Source organism: Schistocerca americana, chromosome 2 (assembly GCF_021461395.2).
Source record: "Schistocerca americana isolate TAMUIC-IGC-003095 chromosome 2, iqSchAmer2.1, whole genome shotgun sequence".
NCBI lineage: Eukaryota > Metazoa > Arthropoda > Insecta > Orthoptera > Acrididae > Schistocerca > Schistocerca americana.
Genome location: NC_060120.1, coordinates 559,976,644 through 559,999,357, shown reverse-complemented (window position 1 = coordinate 559,999,357; position 22,714 = coordinate 559,976,644). Strand labels below are relative to the sequence as shown.

Genomic DNA, 22,714 nt, shown 5'->3' with positions numbered 1-22,714 from the left:
GCTGACGAATATGGGCTAAAACTAACTACTGCTACGTTCGACCCGAAGGCTGAGCTGAAATTCCTGATGTTATACTAGGCCATAAGAAGGAAAAGAGAAAGAATGCAAAATGGGGCTCCTGCCTTTCCGTCGGGGAGACGTTCGCTTTTTTGTAAACATAAGCAACTTCATCAGTAGTAACAGGCTCTTCAGAAATCTATGGACAATCAATGTTGTATGTGAAAATGAGATAACTTAAGTCTTTTCTCACTACAGGGTATCTCTTGATACGCAATGGAACTTCAAAAAGAAAGTTACGCATTATTGTGGCAGATCAAGTAATTTTTATGGAATGCTGCGCTACACTTCTAAATGGTACCGATACGGGACATTGTTATCCGTGGTTATTGTCGGTGGCCTTCCATCCCGATCAGTACCACCCACGTCCCTGCAGCCTTGGTTGGTTGGTTGTTTGGGGGAAGAGACCAAACAGCGAGGTTATCGGTCTCATAGGATTAGGGAAGGATGGGGAAGAAAGTCGGCCGTGCCCTTTCAAAGGAACCATCCCGTAATTTGCCTGGAGCTATTTAGGGAAATCACCGGAAACCTAAATCAGGATGGCTGGACGCGGGATTGAACCGTCGTCCTTCCGAATGCGAGTCCAGGCGGCCTTGGTCAAATTGCTGGCACCATTTCCTTACGGCTGGACGCGGCATTCCACTCGGTCCATATACTGCCAGAATTTCACGGTGACTCTGTGTGCAGTTTAGACGTTTTGTCCGCAAGAATAACTCTGTCCCGCGTACTTTCACATTAGAGTGTGTGTCCTGCAGCCGCGCCGTGTCACTCACACACTGTGATGCAGCTGCCATCTGTACCGCGGCAAAACTATCTGCAGGAAACCCGGAACATGTACTCTCTTTTGAGAATGCGCCACTCTCGTTGCGCGATGGTCTTACATGTGTAACTTACTTTCTGAAGTCCCTACGTGTTTGTTTAATGTGCTCAGAAGCGTTGTTGGTTAAGACCACGTCACTAATTCGGAAGCGACGCGGGCTAGCCGCGCGGTCTGGGGCGTCTTGTCACGGCTCACGCGGTTTCCCCCGTCGGAGATTCGAGTCCTCCCTGGGGCATGGGAATGTGTGTGTGTTGCCCTTAGCGTAAGATAGATTAAGTAGTGCGTAAGCTTAGGGACCGAGGCGATGGCCTCAGCAGTTTGGTCCCATAAGAACTTACCACAAATTTCCAAATTTTCTAATTCGGAGGTTTGTTTCCTCCTGATTATAGATTACTTTCTGACATTGAACGTAACTTTACGTCGCGCATAACGATCTGTGCAAGAAAAATTCTAATTATTTCTATGTAGATCCGTGCTTTCTATGGCCAGCAATTTAGACTTGATACGAGTCTGTAGAGCTATACAAGTGCAGAGAATCGTACCGACCATGACAAGCCGACGGGGCGAGCAAACACTGCACACTCATGTTCAGAAAAAGCAGATCGCCTTGAACGACTAGAGATAGGACGTTCATATTCACGGGACATGTGCATTAGCATGTTCTGCAGGAATGATTAGCACTTGAACCATGTCGGCCCACGGGTTCAAGGTCAAATTTGGTATCGCGGCGCAACACCACCTACCGGTAAAATGTGCCTGCGGCTCTCGTTGTCGATACAAACCGAAGGTGACTTGAGCAGACGAGCAGGATGCCTCGCAGACTTATGTGTCAACCGTACCGTCAAATCAGTGAGTCTGAAAGAGGCGCATTATTGGCATGAGAAAATGTGGCATCCATCCGGAAAGTTGCTGCTTATATGGGAGGAAGTGTTTCGGCAGTGCAATGGATGCATGCAGAATGATTCATAGAAGGCCGTAGAACACGGAATGGGTCAGGTCGCACCACACAGACCATCCCCCTTGAAGATTGACATCTCATCCGAATGGCGTATGCACGATAGATTTGCATCCTCCTCGGCTCTGGCGCAAAGTAGAACAGTGTAACGCAGAGGTGACAGTCTGTCGCTGTTTATTACGGCGCGAGTCACCTGCGCGTCGTCCATTTCTCTGCCTCCCTTTGATGAGTGTGCAGAAACATGCCAGACGGCGACGGAATATGGAACGACGTCACTGGGGACAGGAAAAGCATCAGACAGTGTTCTGTTTGTTTGAAAATGATAGTCGCATTTTGGTTCGTCTTAGACAGAGGGAGAGGCATCACAGCGACCGCATTCGCACAAGAGATACAGCGCCAGCGCAAGGCCTTATGGTGTGGGGTGCTATTGGGTACAACCGAAAATCGCAATTGGTGTGTGTACAGGACACTGCGGCCAGTGTGATCTATGTGAAAGAGTCCAGTGACTCGTAACCAAGCCCTTCTGCATAACACCTCAGACGCCATTTTTCAGCAAAACAGTGCATGACCACTTGTTGCACGAACACGTGCCTTCTTGGTGTCACATGATGTCAGCCCTTTGCCCTCACCCGCCAGATCACCAGACTTGTCGCCAATAGAGAATGTGTGGGCTATAGTCAATTGACGGGTGCTGCGCTGTGACCCAATGTCAACCACCACAGAAGAACTTTGGAAAAAGGTGAATGCAGCATAGATGACTGTACCACAGGACGCCAGTCGCACCTTATAAGCATCGGCTCCATCGGGCATGGAACAAGTTATCAGGACCCATGGCGGACCCTGTACCTGCTAGGCAACAGGCAAAATGCTGAACCTAGGAGACTGAAATGCTAATAATTTCTGCAGAAAATACTACTGTACATGTAGTCTTTCAAAGTGTTCTGTTTTTCTCTGCACATGAGTGTACATATCGAAGGTCTATTTACGAACAGAATATACAAAATGGTATCTCGTTATTAATATCTGTTAAAGTTGTAAGTTATAGGCGTAAGAAAAACATTTTCAAAGTGCTAAACGATCATTTTTCGCGTGCTGGCCAACGCTCCCCAAATCAATTCGACAATATGAAACCTGATTCCAGATTTTTTGTCTAAATAACAGCACCATGACTGGAAATTTAAGAAAAATAAACACATTGCTCCCAAGCATTAAGAACAATTCTGATAGCCTGTTTTCGACAAGGATTTCCAAATTTCTTTTTAACAATAGGTTACACAAAGACATCAAATCCTTTGTTAGGTAGGCCATTACATAAAACGCAAAGAACAAATGTAATAATAGTAATTAGTTAAAGGGGATGTTCTTCAACGTGATTTGTGGAATTTAGTAAAAGATGGAACAGTACATGTAGGGATTTATTTTATTCAGTAAACAGATTTTGTTTACCTGTGACTGCAATAAAAGTTAAGTGAATAAAATATTATTATTATTATTACTATTATTATTATTATTATTATTGTCCACTCTCATACTCCGAAGGTAAGTAAGGAAAGTTATTTATAGTGTTCAAATGTGTGTGAAATCCGGGACTTAACTGCTAAGGTCATCAGTCCCTAAGTTATTTATAGGCCACTGCGTAAAATACGAGTGTAAAAAATAAGTAGACATTTATAGACAGTCACAAATAATTTTATCAGTACAATATAATTCATTTTCAGGCTCAAACTTTTATCTTCTGGTATTCTTGTTCTATATTTCGTGTACAGCATGTATGTAGGTATTCATCTTAATGATGTCTTTCTGATGTTTTGACAGGACATACTGTTTTTGAATTTGGTATATATGTTTTAAAGTTACTCTTTTGAATGATAGTGAATCACTAGATACGGAGACAACAAGGAGAAAAGTGTAAGACTTCTGATATTCGAGGAAAGAAGAAAACTCCAGACGTTTGCAATGAAAGGGGATGTTACTGATGCTCTCGGATCATGGTTCGGGTACTATCACTGAAGCTATTTGTGTCCTTGGGACGATAATGAGTTACCATCAGTAGCACCTACTTAGTCAAGAAGGCCTCAAACAGCAGACTGAAAGCGGACGTAAGATATATTTTAATTCGAACGCTAAGCTATCATAACCGTTCGTACGGTTCAAAGTGATCTCCCTAGTGTTTTATTTAGTGAGATTTCGATTGATACGTTGTCTCTTAGTCCCAAACAATCGAAGTATCTCCGGCAGTTCTACATTTCAAACCAAACCATTGTCCAAGGTAAGCCATATTAATCTGTCACTGTGTCATGAAGCCAATTTATCCAGTGTGTTCATTAAGTATACAGGATGAACCAGAACTCCACCGACAAAATTTTGGAACTTGTTCAGGGATATTTTCTGAGTGTGTTTGTGTATGGCTCGTTACAGAGGTATACTGTAATTATGGCTCATTCGGTTTGTTATGATAGTTGCTTTCATGACAATGCCCTCGCAACAGCGAAAAAGCGCGTAATATGCAATGAAGAAAACATCCAGCACGAAACACGGAGTAACGCAACATCCGTCAGATTCAAAAGTGCTGTGATGTGGTTGCTGTTGTTGCGGGAACAGTTCAATATATGTTAGCGTCGTTGTGTGGCGCTCTCTCATTGCATTCTGAGAATCCTTGCACGGCGTGCGTATTGGACAACTTTTTATCAGTCAAACCACCCACACTGTTAACGGTCGACTAAAACTGCCGGAAAACAGACCCGAGAGACAACCGAGCAGCACTGAGTGCAAGGTCGAGAGCGAAGCGTAAGGTGGGCGTTATCACTGTGCACAGCTCGTATAGTGACTGAATGGAAAGCTTGTTACCAAACAAGACACACAGCGCGTACCATCAAAATGTGTACTCTTATGAGATATTTTCAGTGCAGTAAAGATACAAAGACATCTACGAGTTCCTTCCTCGGGCAAGGGTGTGTGTGTGTGTTGTCCTTAGCGTAAGTTAAAGTTAGATTAAATAGTAAGCCTAGGGACCGATGAACTCAGCAGTTTGGTCCCATAGGAACTTACCACAATTCCCCCCCCCCCCCCTCCCCTCCCGAAAAAAAATCTACGAGTAAGAAATCAAACGAACACGATTTCTCTGTGACGAACCATCTCAGAACAGAGCCGTCCCGAGGAGATCCTGCGTCTCTGGCAGTATTACCAAAGACACCCCCCCCCCCCAGTTAAACTAACTTTTTTCTGCTCAGATTTAACAAATTTTATAAGTACATTTACTAAAACTGAAGCATTATTGAAGAATATTACGTAAACGAACTGTACTGATGAAAAATATTCCACACAACAAATGAAATGTATCATTGTAGTAATTGCAAATTGTACAAAAATTCTAAAAAAAAAACTGAAAGTGAAGTAAAATGTATGTCGAGAGCCAGAGCAAATTCTGGTCCTATGTAAAATCCCTGAACGGGCCTAAGGATTCTCTCCAGTCTGGTGTGGCAATAGAAGACAGCAAAAGGATATCAGAAGTTTTAAATTTCGCGTTTAAGGCATCGTTCACTTAGGACAAGCGTCCCAAACATACCGTCGTTTGACCATCGCACGAACTCCCGTATGGAGGGCTTACTCATAGACATAAACATAGCTGGCATAGAGAGACAACTGAAATAGTTGAAAACCAAATAAGCCGCCAGATCCGGATGGACGCCAATTTTACAAACAGTGATCTACGGTATTATCCTATTACTTAGCTTACTTTTATCGCGAATCTGTCACCAAGAGCAGAGTCCCAAGCGACTGGTAAAAAAGCTCGGATGACTCCTGTATACGGAAGGGTAAAATGACGGAACCATAAAATTACAGACCAACATCGTTAACATTGGTTTGCTGCGGAATTCTTGAACATATTCTGAATTCGAATATAATAAATTTCCCTGAAACGGGAAAGCTTCTATCCACGAATCGGCACGGTTTTATAAAGCACCGCTCGTGCGAAACATAGCTTGCCTTTTTCTCACATGATATACTGCGAACTATGGGTGAAGTGCAACAGGCAGCTTCCAAATTCCTAGACTTCCAAAAAGCATTTGATACGGTATCTCAATGCAGACTGTTGTACAAGGGTACAGGGTAGGTAGCCAGATATGTGAGTGATTCGACGACTTGTTAAATAACAGAGCCCAGTATGTTGTCGTCGACGACGAATGCTCATCAGAGACAAGGATTTCGTCAGAAGTGCACCAAGGAAATGTGGTAAGAGTGCTACATTTTCTATATACAAAAATGATCTGGCAGACAGGGTGAGCGGCAATTTGCGACTATTTGCTGATGAATGCTATGGGTACGAGAAGGCGTCGTCGTTGAGTGACTGTAGGAGGATACATGATGACTTGGACAAAATTTCTAGTTGGTATGATGAATGGCAGCGAGGTCTTAATGTAGAAAAATGTAAGCCAATGCAGATGAGTAGGATGAGCAAACCAGTTATGTTCGAATACAGCTTTAGTAGTGAAATGCTTGACACAGTCACGTCGATTAAATATCTTGGCGTATGGTTGCAAAGTGATATGAAATGTAACGAGCGTGTATGGGTTGTAGTGAGGAAGCTGAATGGTCGACTTCGATTTATTGCGAGAATTATAGGAAAGTGTGATTCATCCGCAAAGGAGACCGCATAAATGACACTAGTACGACACACTGTCGAGTACTGCTTCAGTATTTAGGATCCGTTCCATGTCGGATTAAAGGAAGACATCGTAGCAGCTCGGAAGCGGGCTGCCAGATTTGTTACCGGTAGTTTCGAACAACTCGTAAGTATTATGGAGATGATTCGAGAACTCAGACGGGAGTCCCTGCAGGGCGGGCGACGCTCTTTTGAAGGAACACTATTGAGAAAATTCAGAGATCCGACCTTTGAAGCTGACTGCAGAACGATTCCACTGCCGCCAACGTACATTTTGCACAAGGACAACGAAGATAAGAGAAATTAGAGCTGGTACGGAGGCGTATAGACAGTCGTTTTTCTCTCGCTCTGTTTGCGAGTGGAACAGGAAAGGAATTAGCTAGTAATGGCAGAGGGTACCCTCCGCCACGCACCTTACAGTGGCTTGAAAGTTTGTGTGTAGATGTAGATGCAGATCTTAGTGTTTACTGCAGATACAGTACATTGGCTGTAGCATGATGTATACTAAACAACAGATTATGTTTGCTCCTCCTAAATTATTATTCGTGCGTAAATTATAATGACTTAAACGAAATATCTATAATTAAGAGTTGAGATAATACCCATTTTCAGGAATTATGTTTTTATTATAATTGCACTTTATATATGCTTGCTTTGAGCTAAGCAAACTCACTGATTAAGTCATTGTCAAGTTTAGCACCTGTGTCATATTCTGTCGAGAAGATAGATACATATTTTCACCTGGTGGCAGAAAGTGGAATTATTATTTTTTTCAGCTTACTCTGTGAGTACACCGATTAATGAACACACCTAAGATGTTTCTGCTCCCTGCGATGTATGCAGCCCACATTGCAACACTCGGAACATCGCAAGTCTACCACCTGGTACTTTCTCCAAATCTATCTGCTGACAGTATCAGTTCGTGGGTTGCCAAGAGACTGGAGCACAGTCCCCCCGCCACTACGATTTATGAACTCTGCCATAGAGTTAAAGCTCCATGGAATGACGTAGCTGTTTCCGTCATCCGACTCGACGCCCAGTCTCAGTCGGGTGAGAGTCGTCATTGTTGCCAGAGGTGACAGCTCTGTGCACTCAGTCTCACACGTTACGTTTCCCCTAATCACCTACAAATACAGCCATGTGTTCTCCTTACAATACCTAAAATTTCGTTATTTGCCATCCTCAACGAGGTTACAGTTTTACTGGGCTGCTGCGTATATGCAACTGATACGCGTTTATCTTACGTGGTATTTGATGAAATGTGAATTCATGTTAACATACAACAAAAATAATAATTACGAGGGCGTGCTGAGAAGTAATGCCTCAAATTTTTTACGTGAAAACGCTTAAAGCTTTTTAAGCAAAACAAACTTTATTAACATTCTACATTGTATTTTCATGTCTACATATTTATGTCCTAAAATAGTCATTCCGGCGACGAACACATTTCTCCCAACGAGAGCGCAGTTTGTTGAACCACTCCTGTAGAATTTTTGGCTTTATTGACTTTATTGGAAACTGATGAGAATCAAATGGAGCCAATCGGGACTGATCGGCGACAGTGAACCCAAGACGTCGATTGTTGAAGATGATGCAGCGCTCGTCTGTTGTCTGGCATTGTAATGCTGTAAGAGAGGGCGCCCCATGTGCGGATGGACTCTTTGAATTCGTGCTTTCAGTTTTCTGGGGGTCTCACAGCACCCTGCAGAGTTTGTGATGTCACCTTTAGGCATGAATTCCGAATGTACCATATCTTGAACATGAGCATGACTTTGCCTGCAATGGCACAGTCTTGAACTTTTTAGGTATCGGTGGCCCTTTACGTCGAAACTCCATTGGTGCTCTGTTGTTTTCGTGTCAAAATATCCAAATTAAGGTTTCAGCACCTGTCGAAATGTTGTTAAGGAACCCATCACCCTCATGCTCAAAAAAAAAAAAAAAAAGATCGTTGACAGATGTCCAATCTTCTCCATTTCATGCCAGGAGTGAACATTCGAGGCAAACACAGTAAACACACTTTTCTGTACCGTACCGCAGTTCTGGAATGGTGGGCTCTACACGCTCTCATGAAAATCCACACTTACCTGTGTTATCCAACGATCTTCTCTGGCCAGTTTATGAACATGAATCTGACGAATCTCGTATTTTACCATACGTGGTCGGCCCGGGTTCGATTCCCGGATGCGTCGGATATTTTCTCCGCTCAGGGACTGGGTGTTGTGTTGTCCTTATCATCATCGTTTCATCCCCCATCGACACGCAAGTCGTCGAAGTGGTGTCAACTCGAAAGACTTGCACCAGGCGAACGGGCTACCCGACGGGAGGCCCTAGACACACGGCATTTCCATTTTACTGATGATGCAATCATCACCGTACACAGCTCTCTTTCTTATCCAGATTTCAATTGGAGGCATGTTCTCTGCGGTTAGGATCGCGAGTACAGCACGCTGTTTCTAACGCACCGACATAGTACGCGGTACAGGTAGGAACTCTTCGAGCGACAGACGGTTGCAACCTGCGTGAGCTAAGCGGTAAAATGGGCCGAGTAATATGCGTGACATGTAACGCCTCAACCAACATTACAACAGAATAGTATATTCGGAGGCACTATTTTTCAGCCTGCCCTCGTTTTGCATAGGCAAAATGGTAGTCCAATTTGCCAACTTATTGCGCTACTTCGTCAACGTGTCTCTCATTTGAATTCAGCATAAGATATCGTGTCAACGTAGCATTCGTGAAATGGAATTTATACGCTAGGGGATGGCTGTCATTGTTGCGGAGGATTCCTACATTCCTATTGATAAATTCTCTGATTACCAATTTCGCGATGTTGATTCACTTTTTCTTCAGTGTTATTTACGCAGATGTTGGGAGCTATTTAATGGTACTGTGTATTATAACAGGTAATGAACTCGTGATTCGTAGTATGCCCGTTTAAGCATCTGTCCGCTTCGTATGAGCTGCATCAGCGATTAGATGGCAAAATTATAGTGACCCAGTAGCCAATCACACAGAGGTAGAGGCTTCGAAATCAGGTTGTGGGAAAGAGTGTCGTAGTATAAATCTGTCTGGAGAGGAAAAAACACGTTGTGGCTGGAGTTCTTCATCGTCGAATTAGGCGTCAAGATCCGGGTTAAACACACACATTTTTTCCACAGTGTCCTTTGGAGGCAGGGCGGGCTCGAGAGTCTCCTTGGTGATGTTGAAGAAGAGGAGGCTGTGCAACGTTCCCAGATTTCATTCTCTACCTTCCTTTCGTTTCATATTCGTCCTTAACTGTACAATACAACAGTTCATCGCTAGCTAAGGTCAGTTATCCTCGCCTTACAGAACCACATTCGGCGTTTTATATACACAGGTCTAGGGAAGGCAATGGAAAACTGCCGCTATTAGACTTCGCCACGAGTGCAGCGTAGGCTTTTATGTATTCTAACCGAATTCTCACTGAGATCATGATGTCGATTTAATTGGTAAAGTGTGCTTTTGAAAGGAAGGGAATTGAAATATTACCTTCGTCTGCAAGGTTTCACACATCAAAGATTGATTTGTGGGTAATCGAAAAATGGCAGACTTTTATCGGTATTGCGATGCGCACTGGCCACTATCTCCGAGAGCAAACAGTGGTCAGATAAGGCCCTTCTACAGCTACATGTCCGATCGTGCGTGAGCGCAGCCAACGAGCCACTTTACCTTTGAAAATCTTGGACAGTGCTAAACACGAGGTGAGTGTCAAACGTCCAGTGCGCTTGAAACTCCGTGGAGGAGGGCGGGGGTTGAAGAAGGGGGAGTCTGTTACAGTTCTCAATAAGGTTTCAACCTGTCGTTTCTTCGTACAATCGTTCTAAGCTCTGCATGTATCCCACAGATGTATTTCCCGTTGAAATGCACACACAGATAAAAATTGGATGTGGTCGGGCTCTCCAGTCTGCGGCCTTACTTTGAGTAAGTAACGACTCTCCGACTGGCTTAACTAGTCACGCGTCACGGCTGGGTTAAAAAGGTTGTCTGCCAGTACCTCAGCTCTGCCTTCCACGCTTCCCAGAGCCTCTCATTCATCTCTTGCTGGACGCTCATTCTTGGAAGAACGTGTATATCTTGAACTGGCTTAGCCGCAGTTTGTGGGTCGTTTCTAGAACTAAACCTCCAGTCTTCATAGGCGAGCACGCCGAAATGAAACTCCATGGCAGCATGGAACTGTGTATTCGGACGTCTTGGGTTTATCGACAGTGCTATCCACAAATGAACTCCTGTGCAGCTCAGAGCTTCAGTCTGTCAGACCAGCTCTCTAAACCATTTCCCACCAAGTCCTTTCTCATCGGGGTCCTGGAAAGTATGAAGCAGAACCTATGCGAATTTGGTAAGTAGAAGAGATATGCTAGTAGTCTGAGGCTTGAAGGTGGGACGCCAATCGTGCCTGAATACCTCAGTCAGAAAGCGCACTGCCCGCGAAGTCTAAGAGTCATACACACATCCAAAAAAGTTTTGCATAACCCCGGTTCACAGAACTCCTGAAGATAGACGTTGGCTGTGGATATTGTATCACAGACACAGTCCCTTTGACTGTTCAGAGATGTCACTAAACCCGCCCAAAGATGTAAACAACCATGCATGAGCAGCGCCTATTAGACGGACGGAGTCCGACAGGCGATCAGTTCCAGTCATTCCACCAGGAAGAAGATATACGGTTCAGTAGTTCAACCTTGCCTAGACGATCAATATCGCGGTTCGATCACTTCCGCATTGTTACTTTGTGCCATGAAGGACTCTCAACAACGGAAGTGTCCACGCGTCTCGGAGTGAACAAAAACGATGTTGTTCTGACATAGAGGAGATAACAGAGAGACAGAAACTGTCGGTGATATGCCTCGCTCAGGCCGCCCAAGTGCTACTGCTGCAGTGGAAGACCGCTACCTACGGATTCTAGCTCGGAGGAACCATGACAGCAACGTCCCCATGTTGAATAATGCTTTTCGTGCAGCCACAGGACGTCGTCTTACGACTCAAACTGTGCGCAATAGGCTGCATGATGCGCAACTTCACTCCCGACGTCCATGGCGAAATCCATCTTTGCAACCACGACACCACGCAGCGTAGTACAGAGGGGCCCAACAACATGCCGAATGGACCACTCAGGATTGGCATCACGTTCTCTTCACCGATGAGTGTGGCATATGCCTTCAAGCAGACGATCGTCGGAGACGTGTTTGGAGGCAACCCGGTCAGGCTCATCGCCTGAGACACACTGTCCAGCGAGTGCAGCAAGGAGGAGGTTCCCTGCTGTTTTGGAGTGGCATCATGTGGGGCCGACGTACACCGCCGATGTTCATGGAAGGCGCCATAGCTGCTGTACGGTACGTGAATGCCATCCTCCAACCGATAGTGCAACCATATCGACAGCATATTGGCGAGGCACTCGTCTTCATGGACGACAATTCGCGCCCCCATCGTGCACATCTTGTGAATGACTTCGTTGAGGATAATGACATCGCTCGACTAGAGTGTCCAGCATTTTCTCCAGACATGAACTCTATGGAACATGCCTGCGATAGACTGAAAAGATTATGAACGACGTGACCCACCAACCACTTTGAGGGATCTACGACGAACCGCCGTTGAGGAGTGGGACAATCTGGACCAACAGTGACATGATGAACTTGTGGATAGTACACCACGCCGAATACAGGCATGCATCAATGCAAGAGGCCGTGCTACTGGGTATTAGAGGTACCAGTGTGTACAACAACCTGGAGAGCTACTAGTAGTCACAATAAGATTGGTGTGATAGTTGTTGGAGGAAGGCTGGTGCTCGCCAGAATGTGGCAAGAATGGTAAACTCTCTCTCTCATCACAGCCTTCTTGGCCAAGGAACCAAATGATATATTCCAGCAGGATAATTGAAGACCTCATACTGCAGTTCATACCATAATGTCCGGATTCTGCGCTTGACTGCCTTGTCCTCTGGTATCTCATCCACAGAGCATGTCCAAGATGCATCACATACTTTCACACCAGCCTCCAGCTAATAATCTTCAAAAACAGACACGGCATGTGTTTCAGACATGACAGGAAATTCCTCAAGATTACATTCGCAGGCTGTTTGCTTCCACGCTACATCGAATGCAAGAGTCTGTGTGTGCTACACCTCACACTGATGTTGATTATGGACATCAGTTCCAAATGGAATGAATGATTAATCAATAAATACTCATTATGTAATGAACGTGTCGATAAAGTTTCATAAATTTCGAGCTGGTGCCCCTTAGTACAAGAATTTCCATTGCTATCAGTTTATTTCAGTGGAAGTAATACGAACTTAAATAAGTGATCTCTCAGTTGTTAAAACAGCTTTTCAGCCCAAGACAACGAACGAAATGGAGGATCCTACCTGAATCCCAGACACAGCTGCTTTAATCATTCGTTCAATACAGAGGTGCTATTCCAATACGGTTGGAGAGCCTCTGCAATGCTGTTCGAATTTATGCCGAGTACCTAGTGAGCTGAGGAGTGAATGGGAATAAGTTCGAGGAGGAAGGCATGCTAGGGTAGTTGGGCAATTGTGCAAAGCCACTGTGCCAGCCAGGGTGGTGTAGTGGTTAGCGCATCTGCCTAGTGAGAAGGAGACCCAGGTTCGAACCACAGCCTTGGTACAAATTTTCATTCGTCGCTTCAGTCTGTTTATATACGTCACAGATGTTTGAGGCCTGAAAAGGTCTGCGCAACCACATAGTTGCATTTGAACACTGATTGTCATACAATCCAGCAGAAAGGTGTCAGCTTTCTACCCGCCAATAGCCTTTCAACCCCCCCCCCCCTCCCTCACTCCAAACTCCTTAATTGTTGCCGTCTCTCACAGAAATTCTGACCCACATCATAATTGTTTTGTACTACACATCTCTATGGCTACCGGTTGCTTTATTTTCAGAACGACCCTACACATGGTGAGGATTTTACCAACCGAATAATATTTCCACAAAGCGATGGTGGCTGGTCTGCTTCCACAATATTGTCGCTACACCAGCACATCACAACAGTCACAACGTAGCGGTAACTTTGCGGTACAGTCCACTTCAAAGAAGCGGCAGTGCAATGAACCTGACACTGTCACCCCTGCCCCACCACATTACTAGCCGAGTCACGGTTAACAGCTAAACAGGTTGCCAACGACCATCAGCGCGCCGGGACACTGATGTGATTATGACGATGAAAGCACATTTCCGAAGAGCGGGACTACAACCCTCAGCTCCCCCCGCCCCAGCACTGGTCCTGATTTTGGGGTTTCCCTGATGTTATTTTCACAAGTTCTCACCCTCAACCCTCATCGATTACCGATTACTCTGAGTTAATGACCCGTCTCTAACCATCTTCTAACCGAGGCACTAACAATCTTTTAACCGACTTTACGTCAAATTCTTTAGTTTCCTAATGCTTTCAGTATTGGTTCCCGCCGTCATATTTAGTAAACCAATTGTAGTACCGCGAGATTATAATTAAAGTGCTGTTACTCATGAAGGTCCAGTGTGAGCTGTAATTATTGCATGGAAGCGAAATTTGGTAGATATACTGATGCTTTAACGAGAAACAGATTTACTCTCGAAAAAAATTAGTTCTAATTTTGGTTTTGGCCACCACGTGTAAATCTGGCGCTGTACACTGTGTGAGACTGTGACATTCACGCTGTCATTTGACAAGCCATAACGGTTAATAATAAAATCAACATTATGGCTTTTTCACTTGTTTGACCTTTTCAGCACACGTCCCGTTCCTATTTTATTACGTATGGAAACATTTCTGTATATCTTTCTTGCGTTCACCGCACCGCACCTGGTGTCCAAAATTGGAACTAATTTTTTCCAGAGTAAATCGGTTCCGCATTAATGCATTAGAATATCTGCCAGGTTTCGCTGCCATACGATAACTACAGCTCACAATGGACCTCAGTGACTAGCTGCACTTTATTTATAACCACCCGGTACCAGATAGCGGAATTTCACATTTCGCGCCGTTTTGTAACACCAGTTTAAAGTCGGGTAGCGCTTTGTGAATACCACAGTACTTCAGAAAGAAATAGTAACAATCTCTGTTTTTCTGTGTAAAAAGAGATTAGAAAATATTACAAATAGCAAAACTTGTTACGTGCTTACTTGGAATCGTCTGTAACAACCTGTACGGCGCAACTGTGGCGACATACTTTGTACGAAATAAAGATCTCTCCTTCCTTACCGACACCAATGCAGTGGTGCAATGCTTCCAGCATCAAGATTCAAACCATATAGTTTCGCGTCCAATCCCACCGCATTAACTTGTGGAAGTAGCTGTTCAACAGCTAAAAACTTCTGAGCTCTCTCTTGTCTGTTAGCGACTAATCGTAATATATGTGTAGATCGAAGGTTAACCGTCATAATAATAGTTTTCCTTTATTCTGAAATCAGTAGTATCTGAACCAGAGCGGATTCTCCCCCCCCCCCTTTTTCCATTTAACTTTGCCCCTTTCCATTTAGATGCAGTCTTTAACATATCAATGCGTGAACTGCCCTTTATGTTTCACGTTGTTGGTTTATGAGTGTAACGGAAACCAGGTGGGGAATTCCCATGTTCTCTACCCCTCTGTCTGTTCACCACTTTTATGTAAAATCAAATATACTGATTCATGGTCGAACTACATAGAACCACTGATTGCTAAAACCTTTTAACTATCCACCGTGGGCTGTCAAATTCTTTAAACAGGATGAATTGTAGTGCATCAAGTATTACATTAAATTTCTGGCCAGTTTTAACCGGTGACCATTTTCAGATTCCTGTAATAACAATTCCAGCACAGTAAAAACATAAAATAGTTCTCTGGCATCGTTACGCTTTGCATATTGTAACTGCTTTTACACTAAATGCTGTTTCTTCAGTGATATGCGTGTCGTATTTAAAAACTATTTAGTGTTACGAGTGCTTAGCCGAAACATGTCAGTAATTTAATACACGATGCAACAGAGGTCGTCTGGTATAAGGATTTGACAGTCTACTGAACACATTTAAAATGTTTTTCGGATTCAGAGGCTATGGGCCCATACATGAAGGAACTAACATACAAAACCAGTTAACAGCAATTACTAATTTTCTGTTACGAATGTCTAACTATAGGTAAGAAATTATTGGAAGATAAAATCAGTGATATGCCATATCTTACCTGATTGTTAGACAACTTGTCATTATTTTCAGACACGGCGCATAATTACTGATACCGTTATCACTAAATCGGCATCATGAATACATTTGCCGGAAATGTACCGTTATTTTATACAAGTCCCTTACAATGAATTGAAAATCGCAGTGCTTGCAATCAATTTTTACCAGCAGTGGGAATTTCGTCCACTTAATTCATAGGTAATGCACTCGGAATCGAATTTAGAGTCATTATACACGATCCAAAATTTCGTTCTTTCGATAACCAGCTTAGCAGTAACATTATTCCAACGCTGAAAGTTCTTTTGCGACGTTTCTTTTAGCTGCTACGGGTAAAACAGTTGACTGTATTCTTGAAACTTACGTATCGTTATCTGTACTGAGCTCTTGTGAACTGCCTAAAAACTCTCAGCAGATTTTTTGTAGACTCAGACGGTGAACGTAAACGTCACTTGTGACCGCGAATTTCTAAACGTAGATAGCTGAACCTTCTTATGCGGTTTCGTAATATACGTTTGCTGACGTGGGACATTCTTGGGCGATTGTAAGTTATCTTATCGATTTCTATGCCAGCAGCCTTGCCACAGTGGTGACACTAGTACCCATCAGATCACCGAAGTTAGGGGCTGTCGGGCTTGGCTACCACTTGGATGGATCACCGTCCGGATCTGCCGAGTGCTATTGGCGAGCGGGGTGCACTTAGCCTTTTTTTTTTCATCATGACTGGTTTGATGCGGCCCGCCACGAATTCCTTTCCTGTGCTAACCTCTTCATCTCAGAGTAGCGCTTGCTACCTACGACCTCAATTATTTGCTTGACGTATTCCAAACCCTGTCTTCCTCTACAGTTTTTGCCCTCTACAGCTCCCTCTAGTACCATGGAAGTCATTCCCTCATGTCTTAGCAGATGTCCTATCATCCTGTCCCTTCTCCTTATCAGTGTTTTCCACATATTCCTTTCCTCTCCTTATGAGGACAATTGAGAAGCTACTTCACTGAGAAGTAGCCGAGACCCTTCATGAAAACTGACAAGGGCAGGGAGAGCCGTATGCTGACCATATGCCCTCTGTATCCGTATCTGGTGTCGCCTAAGGACTGAGGATGACACGGCGGCCGGTCGGTACCGCTGCGCCTTGATGGCCTGTTCGGACGGTGTTTGTTTTATTCCCCTTTGAAGGGGGAACACAGCTTACCTCACGTTTTTATAGCCAGAGAGATGAAGCATTCCTCTCCTTTTCCTTGCAGAGTTTTCACTTCATGTTCCGTCAACGTTAGAGTTTAAAATGGACTTAAACTTCTCCAGTTATTCCTTTAAGTATCATGGAAGAAAGAGTTGCACTTAGTTCTTCCGTAGAAATCATGCCGACATTGAACTAACGTCATTTATGAAAAAGTAAGGGGAAAACAAAACGGAATATCCTGATTCTGTTTCCACCATCTTCGAGTTATTTCTGAAATATAGCATCACAATGTTCAGCTAAACGGAGCATAATTCAGAAAATAGATTCTAATGCTGAAGTGGCAGCGTCGTTGAACAAGAACGCAGCGAGTACAGAACCTTCCATGTTTCTTCGGATGCTACAAAACTCAGTTGAAGACCCATTACTTTTTTTCGTTTTATCCTCTTCTAATTGTCACCAATGTGTTGATGATTCCCAGCTGTACTTAAGTGCCAGCGTTAAGAATCTCTCTATCATGAACTATGGTCTTCGTTCGGCATAAGGGTGTGTACAAAACTTGGACCTCAAAAGGAGCAAAGGAGCCACATGTTTCTCGCCGCTTTTATTTTTCTCTGCCCTTCCTCTCCCTCCATTTTTTTCTTCTATCTTCATTCTCCTTCCATTTCTCCTCCTTTGCTGACTTTCCCCTTTACTTCTCCTCTTTCTCTCTCTGAGCCTGTCATCAATTAACTCTGCAGCGACGGTTAATTTCATCATCGTCGTAGCTACTCTTCGTATAAGATTACTTTTATCTGGTGTAAATGCTTTATATTATTATTATTATCGTCTTTACATAACTGTAAACGCACTTTCCGTTGTATTTGTAACAAGAGCATCAAGAAGGATGCTTTACCCATGAAAGTGATGCCGATAAGGCTCCATTCTCGCCAGATAAATTACATACATTAACAAATAGAGAAGTAGAGGTGACATATTTCGGAGTGCCAATGTGTTGAACATTTGAGAAATTGTATTATGGTACGGGACTGGAACCCAGTGCCTACCTTTATGAGCCACTGCGACACCGATTTCACTCAGTTTGCACACTTGACAGATTGACACAGAGCTTCAACTTTCCGCTAGCTTCGTGTTAGAAGAAACGTCTCTGTGCAGTCTAGAAGATATGGAGAGGGGATAGTGACAGATTGGAACCTTCAGTGAGTCGGTCTGTGGGGCGCACGAGTAGATAACAACCGGCAGCGCACCGTCCGCGGAAGACAGGTTTCTCTGTTCGATTTCCAATGCAGTAAGCAATTTTAAATTGGTAAAAATGTTGAAATAAATATATACTTTCGTTGTGTTAGTGGCAAAAATCGCACGTCACCACGAATATCGAATAACAAGTGAACTGGAAACTGAATCCAAGATACATCTGGAGAAGAACAATCGGTTTATATAATATAAAACGCTAATGCTTTCTATAAAATCTTCAACAAATTTTGGTTCTTTTAGTTTATCCCAGTTCCATCTCCTTAATTTACTAAATTTCTGCAATTTCCTCTATTATATGCTGCAGTTCGTAACCAATGAATTATCGTTAGAGTTCATGTCCTGCGCTGCAAATGTTTTGCGGTTTAAAATATAGTTTCTAAATCTGTGTCTTCGCATTATACGATCATTTTAAACCTTCTGGTGCCTCCAGGTCTCTTTTACTTATGAAATGTCCTGGCATGATTCTTAAATAAGTATTGGCAATAATTAAATTACGCTCTGTTTGAAACAACAGTCACCACACATATGGCTCTACTATTATACAAAGACAAGTCATTGTTTAACGTTGTTACCAAGAATCTCGAAAAGCTTTTACTTCAGATTTTTATACAATTCTCTAACAAACATTCGGATAGACATAAGCTATATATTTTGAATATATTTAATATACACTGATAAGCCAGAAGCCGGCCGGAGTGGCCGTGCGGTTCTAGGCGCTACAGTCTGGAACCGAACGACCGCTACGGTCGCAGGCTCGAATCCTGCCTCGGGCATGGATGTGTGTGATGTCCTTAGGTTAGTTAGGTTTAATTAGTTCTAAGTTCTAGGCGACTGATGACCTCAGAAGTTAAGTCGCATAGTGCTCAGAGCCATTTGAACCATTTTTGAACCATAAGCCAGAAGATTGTGACCACTGCCCACCGCGATGCTGGATGCCGCCTGGAGGATTTGCGGGCACGTGGCGCGGAAACAAAAGTATGTAGGCGGAGCAGACACTGACGGGGGATCAACCTAGCGAAGATATTGAGTGCAGATGGGGAAATCCATTGAGATAAGCGACTTTGGCAAAGGTCAGGCTATTATTACGCAGACCTGTGAACAAGTATTTCGAAAACGCTGAAGCTGGCCGAACACCTGCTACTTTCGTGAGCATCTAAGGAATGAGGTAGAAGGACAGTGAAACAACCACTAGGTGCTAGATGGTTGGACGTCCACGACTCTTCACAGACGTGGGGTTCAGAGGCTTGTCTGCTCTGCAAAGTAGGATAGATGGTGATCTGTGTCATCACTGCCGCAAAAGCACAATGTTGGTGCACACACTTCGCTGTACATTGTTGAACTTGGAGCTTCGCAGCAGACCACCCCTATGTGTTCACATGTTGACCCAACGACATCGTCAGCTACGGCTGTAGTGGGCACGGGACCATGGGATTCGACCGTCGATAAATTGATACATGTTGGCTCTTCGGATGAATCACATTTTTGTTCCACCAGGTCGATGATCGTCACCATAAACGCCGTCATCGAGGGGAACCACGGCTCGAAACGGGCTGTGCGCCCCGGACGCAGGCTGTTGAGATAGTGCTGTGCTTTGGGAGACATTCTCCTGCGCTTGCATGGGACCTGTGGTAGTAATCGAAGACACGCTGTCAGCTGCGAACCAACTGCATTCCTTCATGCTTCATGTATTCCCCGACGGGTATGTCATCTTTCAGCAGTATAACAACTGTCCGTGTCTCGGAGCCAGAACCGTGCTACAGTGGTTTGAGGAGCATTGTAGTAAACTCACGTTGATGTCGCGGCGACAAAATTCGCCTGATGTAAATCCTATGGAAGTCATCTGTGTCGCTATCGGGCGGCATCACTGTGTACGCAGTCCGCCTCCGGTAGCTGAGTGATTAGCGCGACAGAATGTTAATCCTAAGGGCCCGGGTTCGATTCCCGGCTGGGTCGGAGATTTTCTCCGCTCAGGGACTGGGTGTTGTCCTAGTCATCTTCATTTCATCTCCATCGACGCGCAAGTCGCCGAAGTGGCGTCAAATCGAAAAACTTGCATCCGGCGAACGGTCTATCCAACGGGAGGCCCTAGTCACACGACATTTACATTTACTGTGTATACAAATCAGCGGCCCGTTATTTACGCGAATTACATGACTTCTGCGTAGACATCTAACGCCACATACCTTCACAAACCTACCAACAAGCTGTCGGGTTCCTGATACGCAGAACCAGTGATGTACCTCGTTCCAAAGGCGGACAAATAAGCTACTAAGCAGGTGGTCTTAATATTTTTGCTCATCAGTCTATAAATATACGAGTACACTTAATATATAAAGGGGAAACGTGTTAACAAAAATTTCGAAATGTTCTTCACCGATTTACCTCCAATTTTTACACGACAATCTGATGAACATTCAGACAGATATACGGTGTACATTGTTTTAATCAACAATCAGAAGGTTTTCTTTGAAGACCGATTACGTGAAAGAAAATGCTGTGTTTTGCTTGAATATGTGCGCTTCCAATTTCTTTTTCGCAGTCAGTTAAAACTACGATAGCAGGACATGTAAATCATTACAAAAGTTACTCATCCCACATTATTCTGTCTTTTTATATATACATTTTCAAACAAAATTTGTATTCACAACAAAGTGTGGTTTCGTTTTCTTCTTTGCTGTCAGTTTTACAGAAAATAGGAACATTGTACTTATGGTTTTTCGGCTTATGATTAGAATACTACCACGGAAAGTGAATCGTCCGAAACTTTGTAATTTCATCCATTCGCACATTGAAACTATGCAAAATACTGCCACTGAAGTTACGTGCTCACGGCTCCAGGAGCTGGAGGGGTCTCTCTCACTCATCGTATACAACAAGGCTCAAGATCTGAGAGACGGAATAAAACTGGAGATTTGTATGAATTACAAACAAACACTCTTATATATATATATATATAGTTACTATAATAACATTAGTTTAATTTGATAGTGTAATAATTTAATGTAATATTAAAATTAACTAAATTGCTTCAATTAATGTGCAAGTCAAAGAGAAATGCCAACTTAACATAAAGAAAATAGATTATTGTTGCGAGTTCTGCGTCACAGCTATGATCATAAAGAGAAATAATCAGAAATGTCTATTTACGGTATCAGGACAATATTTCGAGTTTACAAGGAGATATCTTAGATTATATAAACAACTGGTAGGAGACATACAATGGATACCCAATGGAAGGCAACCTAAGAGAATGTGGCATATTTTCCATATGGGATAGTAAAACTACATGTCAGAAGGAACAAAAGATGAATTCTGCATATATAGAATTGATATCAAAATGTGCCAAATGATCTAATGGCTGATGAAAGAAGAAAAGCCAATTTTACATGTAGCTTGAGTCCATTTCGTACAACCCCTGCGTAGCCGAGATCGATAAAGCGTGGATGTGTAGTGGCTGTCGATTCGAACGTAGACGATAAGAATTCTGGTGGTGGATGAATTTTTCACTGTAATTGTTTTGTTGGCAGGAGGACGAGAGGTTGTGGCAATGCTGTCCCTTTACACCAATGTTCTTGGTTAAATTCCTAACCTGTCTAAAGTGTCACATGGAATGAAAGCGTGTGACTCTACCGATGGTTACCCATGTTGAGATTGGAAAACGCATTGGTGTTATCCGAGAAGAGCAGCTTGTGTGTCGGAAATGGGTAGTCCTCTCTCCCTACTCTCCCGTTGATATCAGCAACACAAACACGTCACGAAAGCTTCACATGGACTCACCACAGTAACCAACACTTTCATCTACACTTACTACAGAACACTCACATTTTGCGAAGGAAATATGACAACATGCACGAAGAAAAACTATGTATTTAATCAAGAGCCTGCCAACGGCCTTGCCACGATACTACGGAATTTGAGCAATGTTGAGCTCTGCAAATTTTGGGATGGGCGGCTGTGCAGGGAAAACTGGGTGCCGTTGGTTTTAAGGACACGCAAATCGCCAGAATGCTGTCCAATTGAAAGACCTACCCCAGACCGTGGTGCCACACGACATTAATTTATTGTTTATTAAGCGGCTGGACCAACCCGTCAAGATTTCGACAGTCAGCCATGAGATCCAACTTTACTTCATCGACCTCCCAAACTATAGGGATCAGCAGTGGCTGGCTACTGGACTAGCGACTCACCATGAGCAGGAGTACGGGTCAGCGTGGAGAGATACGGCCCGACAGCCCAGCGCCGACGTCGGTGTCACGTGCTGCGACGCGGAAGACCAGCTGGTGCGCACTGTCAGACCTGCGGCGAGGTCTGCCGCAGGCGCTGGCGTGGGCAGGTGTCGTGATAAGGCGGGCCCGTTGCCAGGCGACCCGCGATAGCGCCGGCTTAACCCGCGCCGCAGCCTTATCTGCAGCCCGCGATTGACAAGTCGTGCACAAGGGGGGCCGACGAGATGACAGCCCGCTCGTCTAACCCCCCTTCAGCCAATCTCAGGAAAGCCGATTGCACTACCGGAACAGAAAGCACTCTGAGACAAAAAAAACGACACATCGTGAAGGAATTGTCCACATGGGAAGGATATTGGTAGATGCGGTGTACATGTAAAGACAAACAAAT

The 22,714-nt window shown here is 44.0% G+C and overlaps 1 protein-coding gene across 2 annotated transcripts in view; it reads right to left on the bottom strand.

Moving 5' to 3' along the window:
- Nucleotides 1-22,714, bottom strand: part of LOC124596513 (phospholipid-transporting ATPase IF-like) — a 643,086-nt gene that overhangs the window by 246,483 nt on the left and 373,889 nt on the right. The window contains exon 1 of one of the 2 annotated variants that reach the window (XM_047135677.1): nt 22,288-22,375. The exons of the other annotated variant lie outside the window; for it this stretch is intronic. Coding sequence (XP_046991633.1) covers nt 22,288-22,290 — 3 coding nt within the window. The 5' untranslated portion in view covers nt 22,291-22,375. Of the gene's footprint in view, nt 1-22,287; nt 22,376-22,714 lie in introns of those variants that run through there. 2 annotated transcript variants of the gene reach the window in all.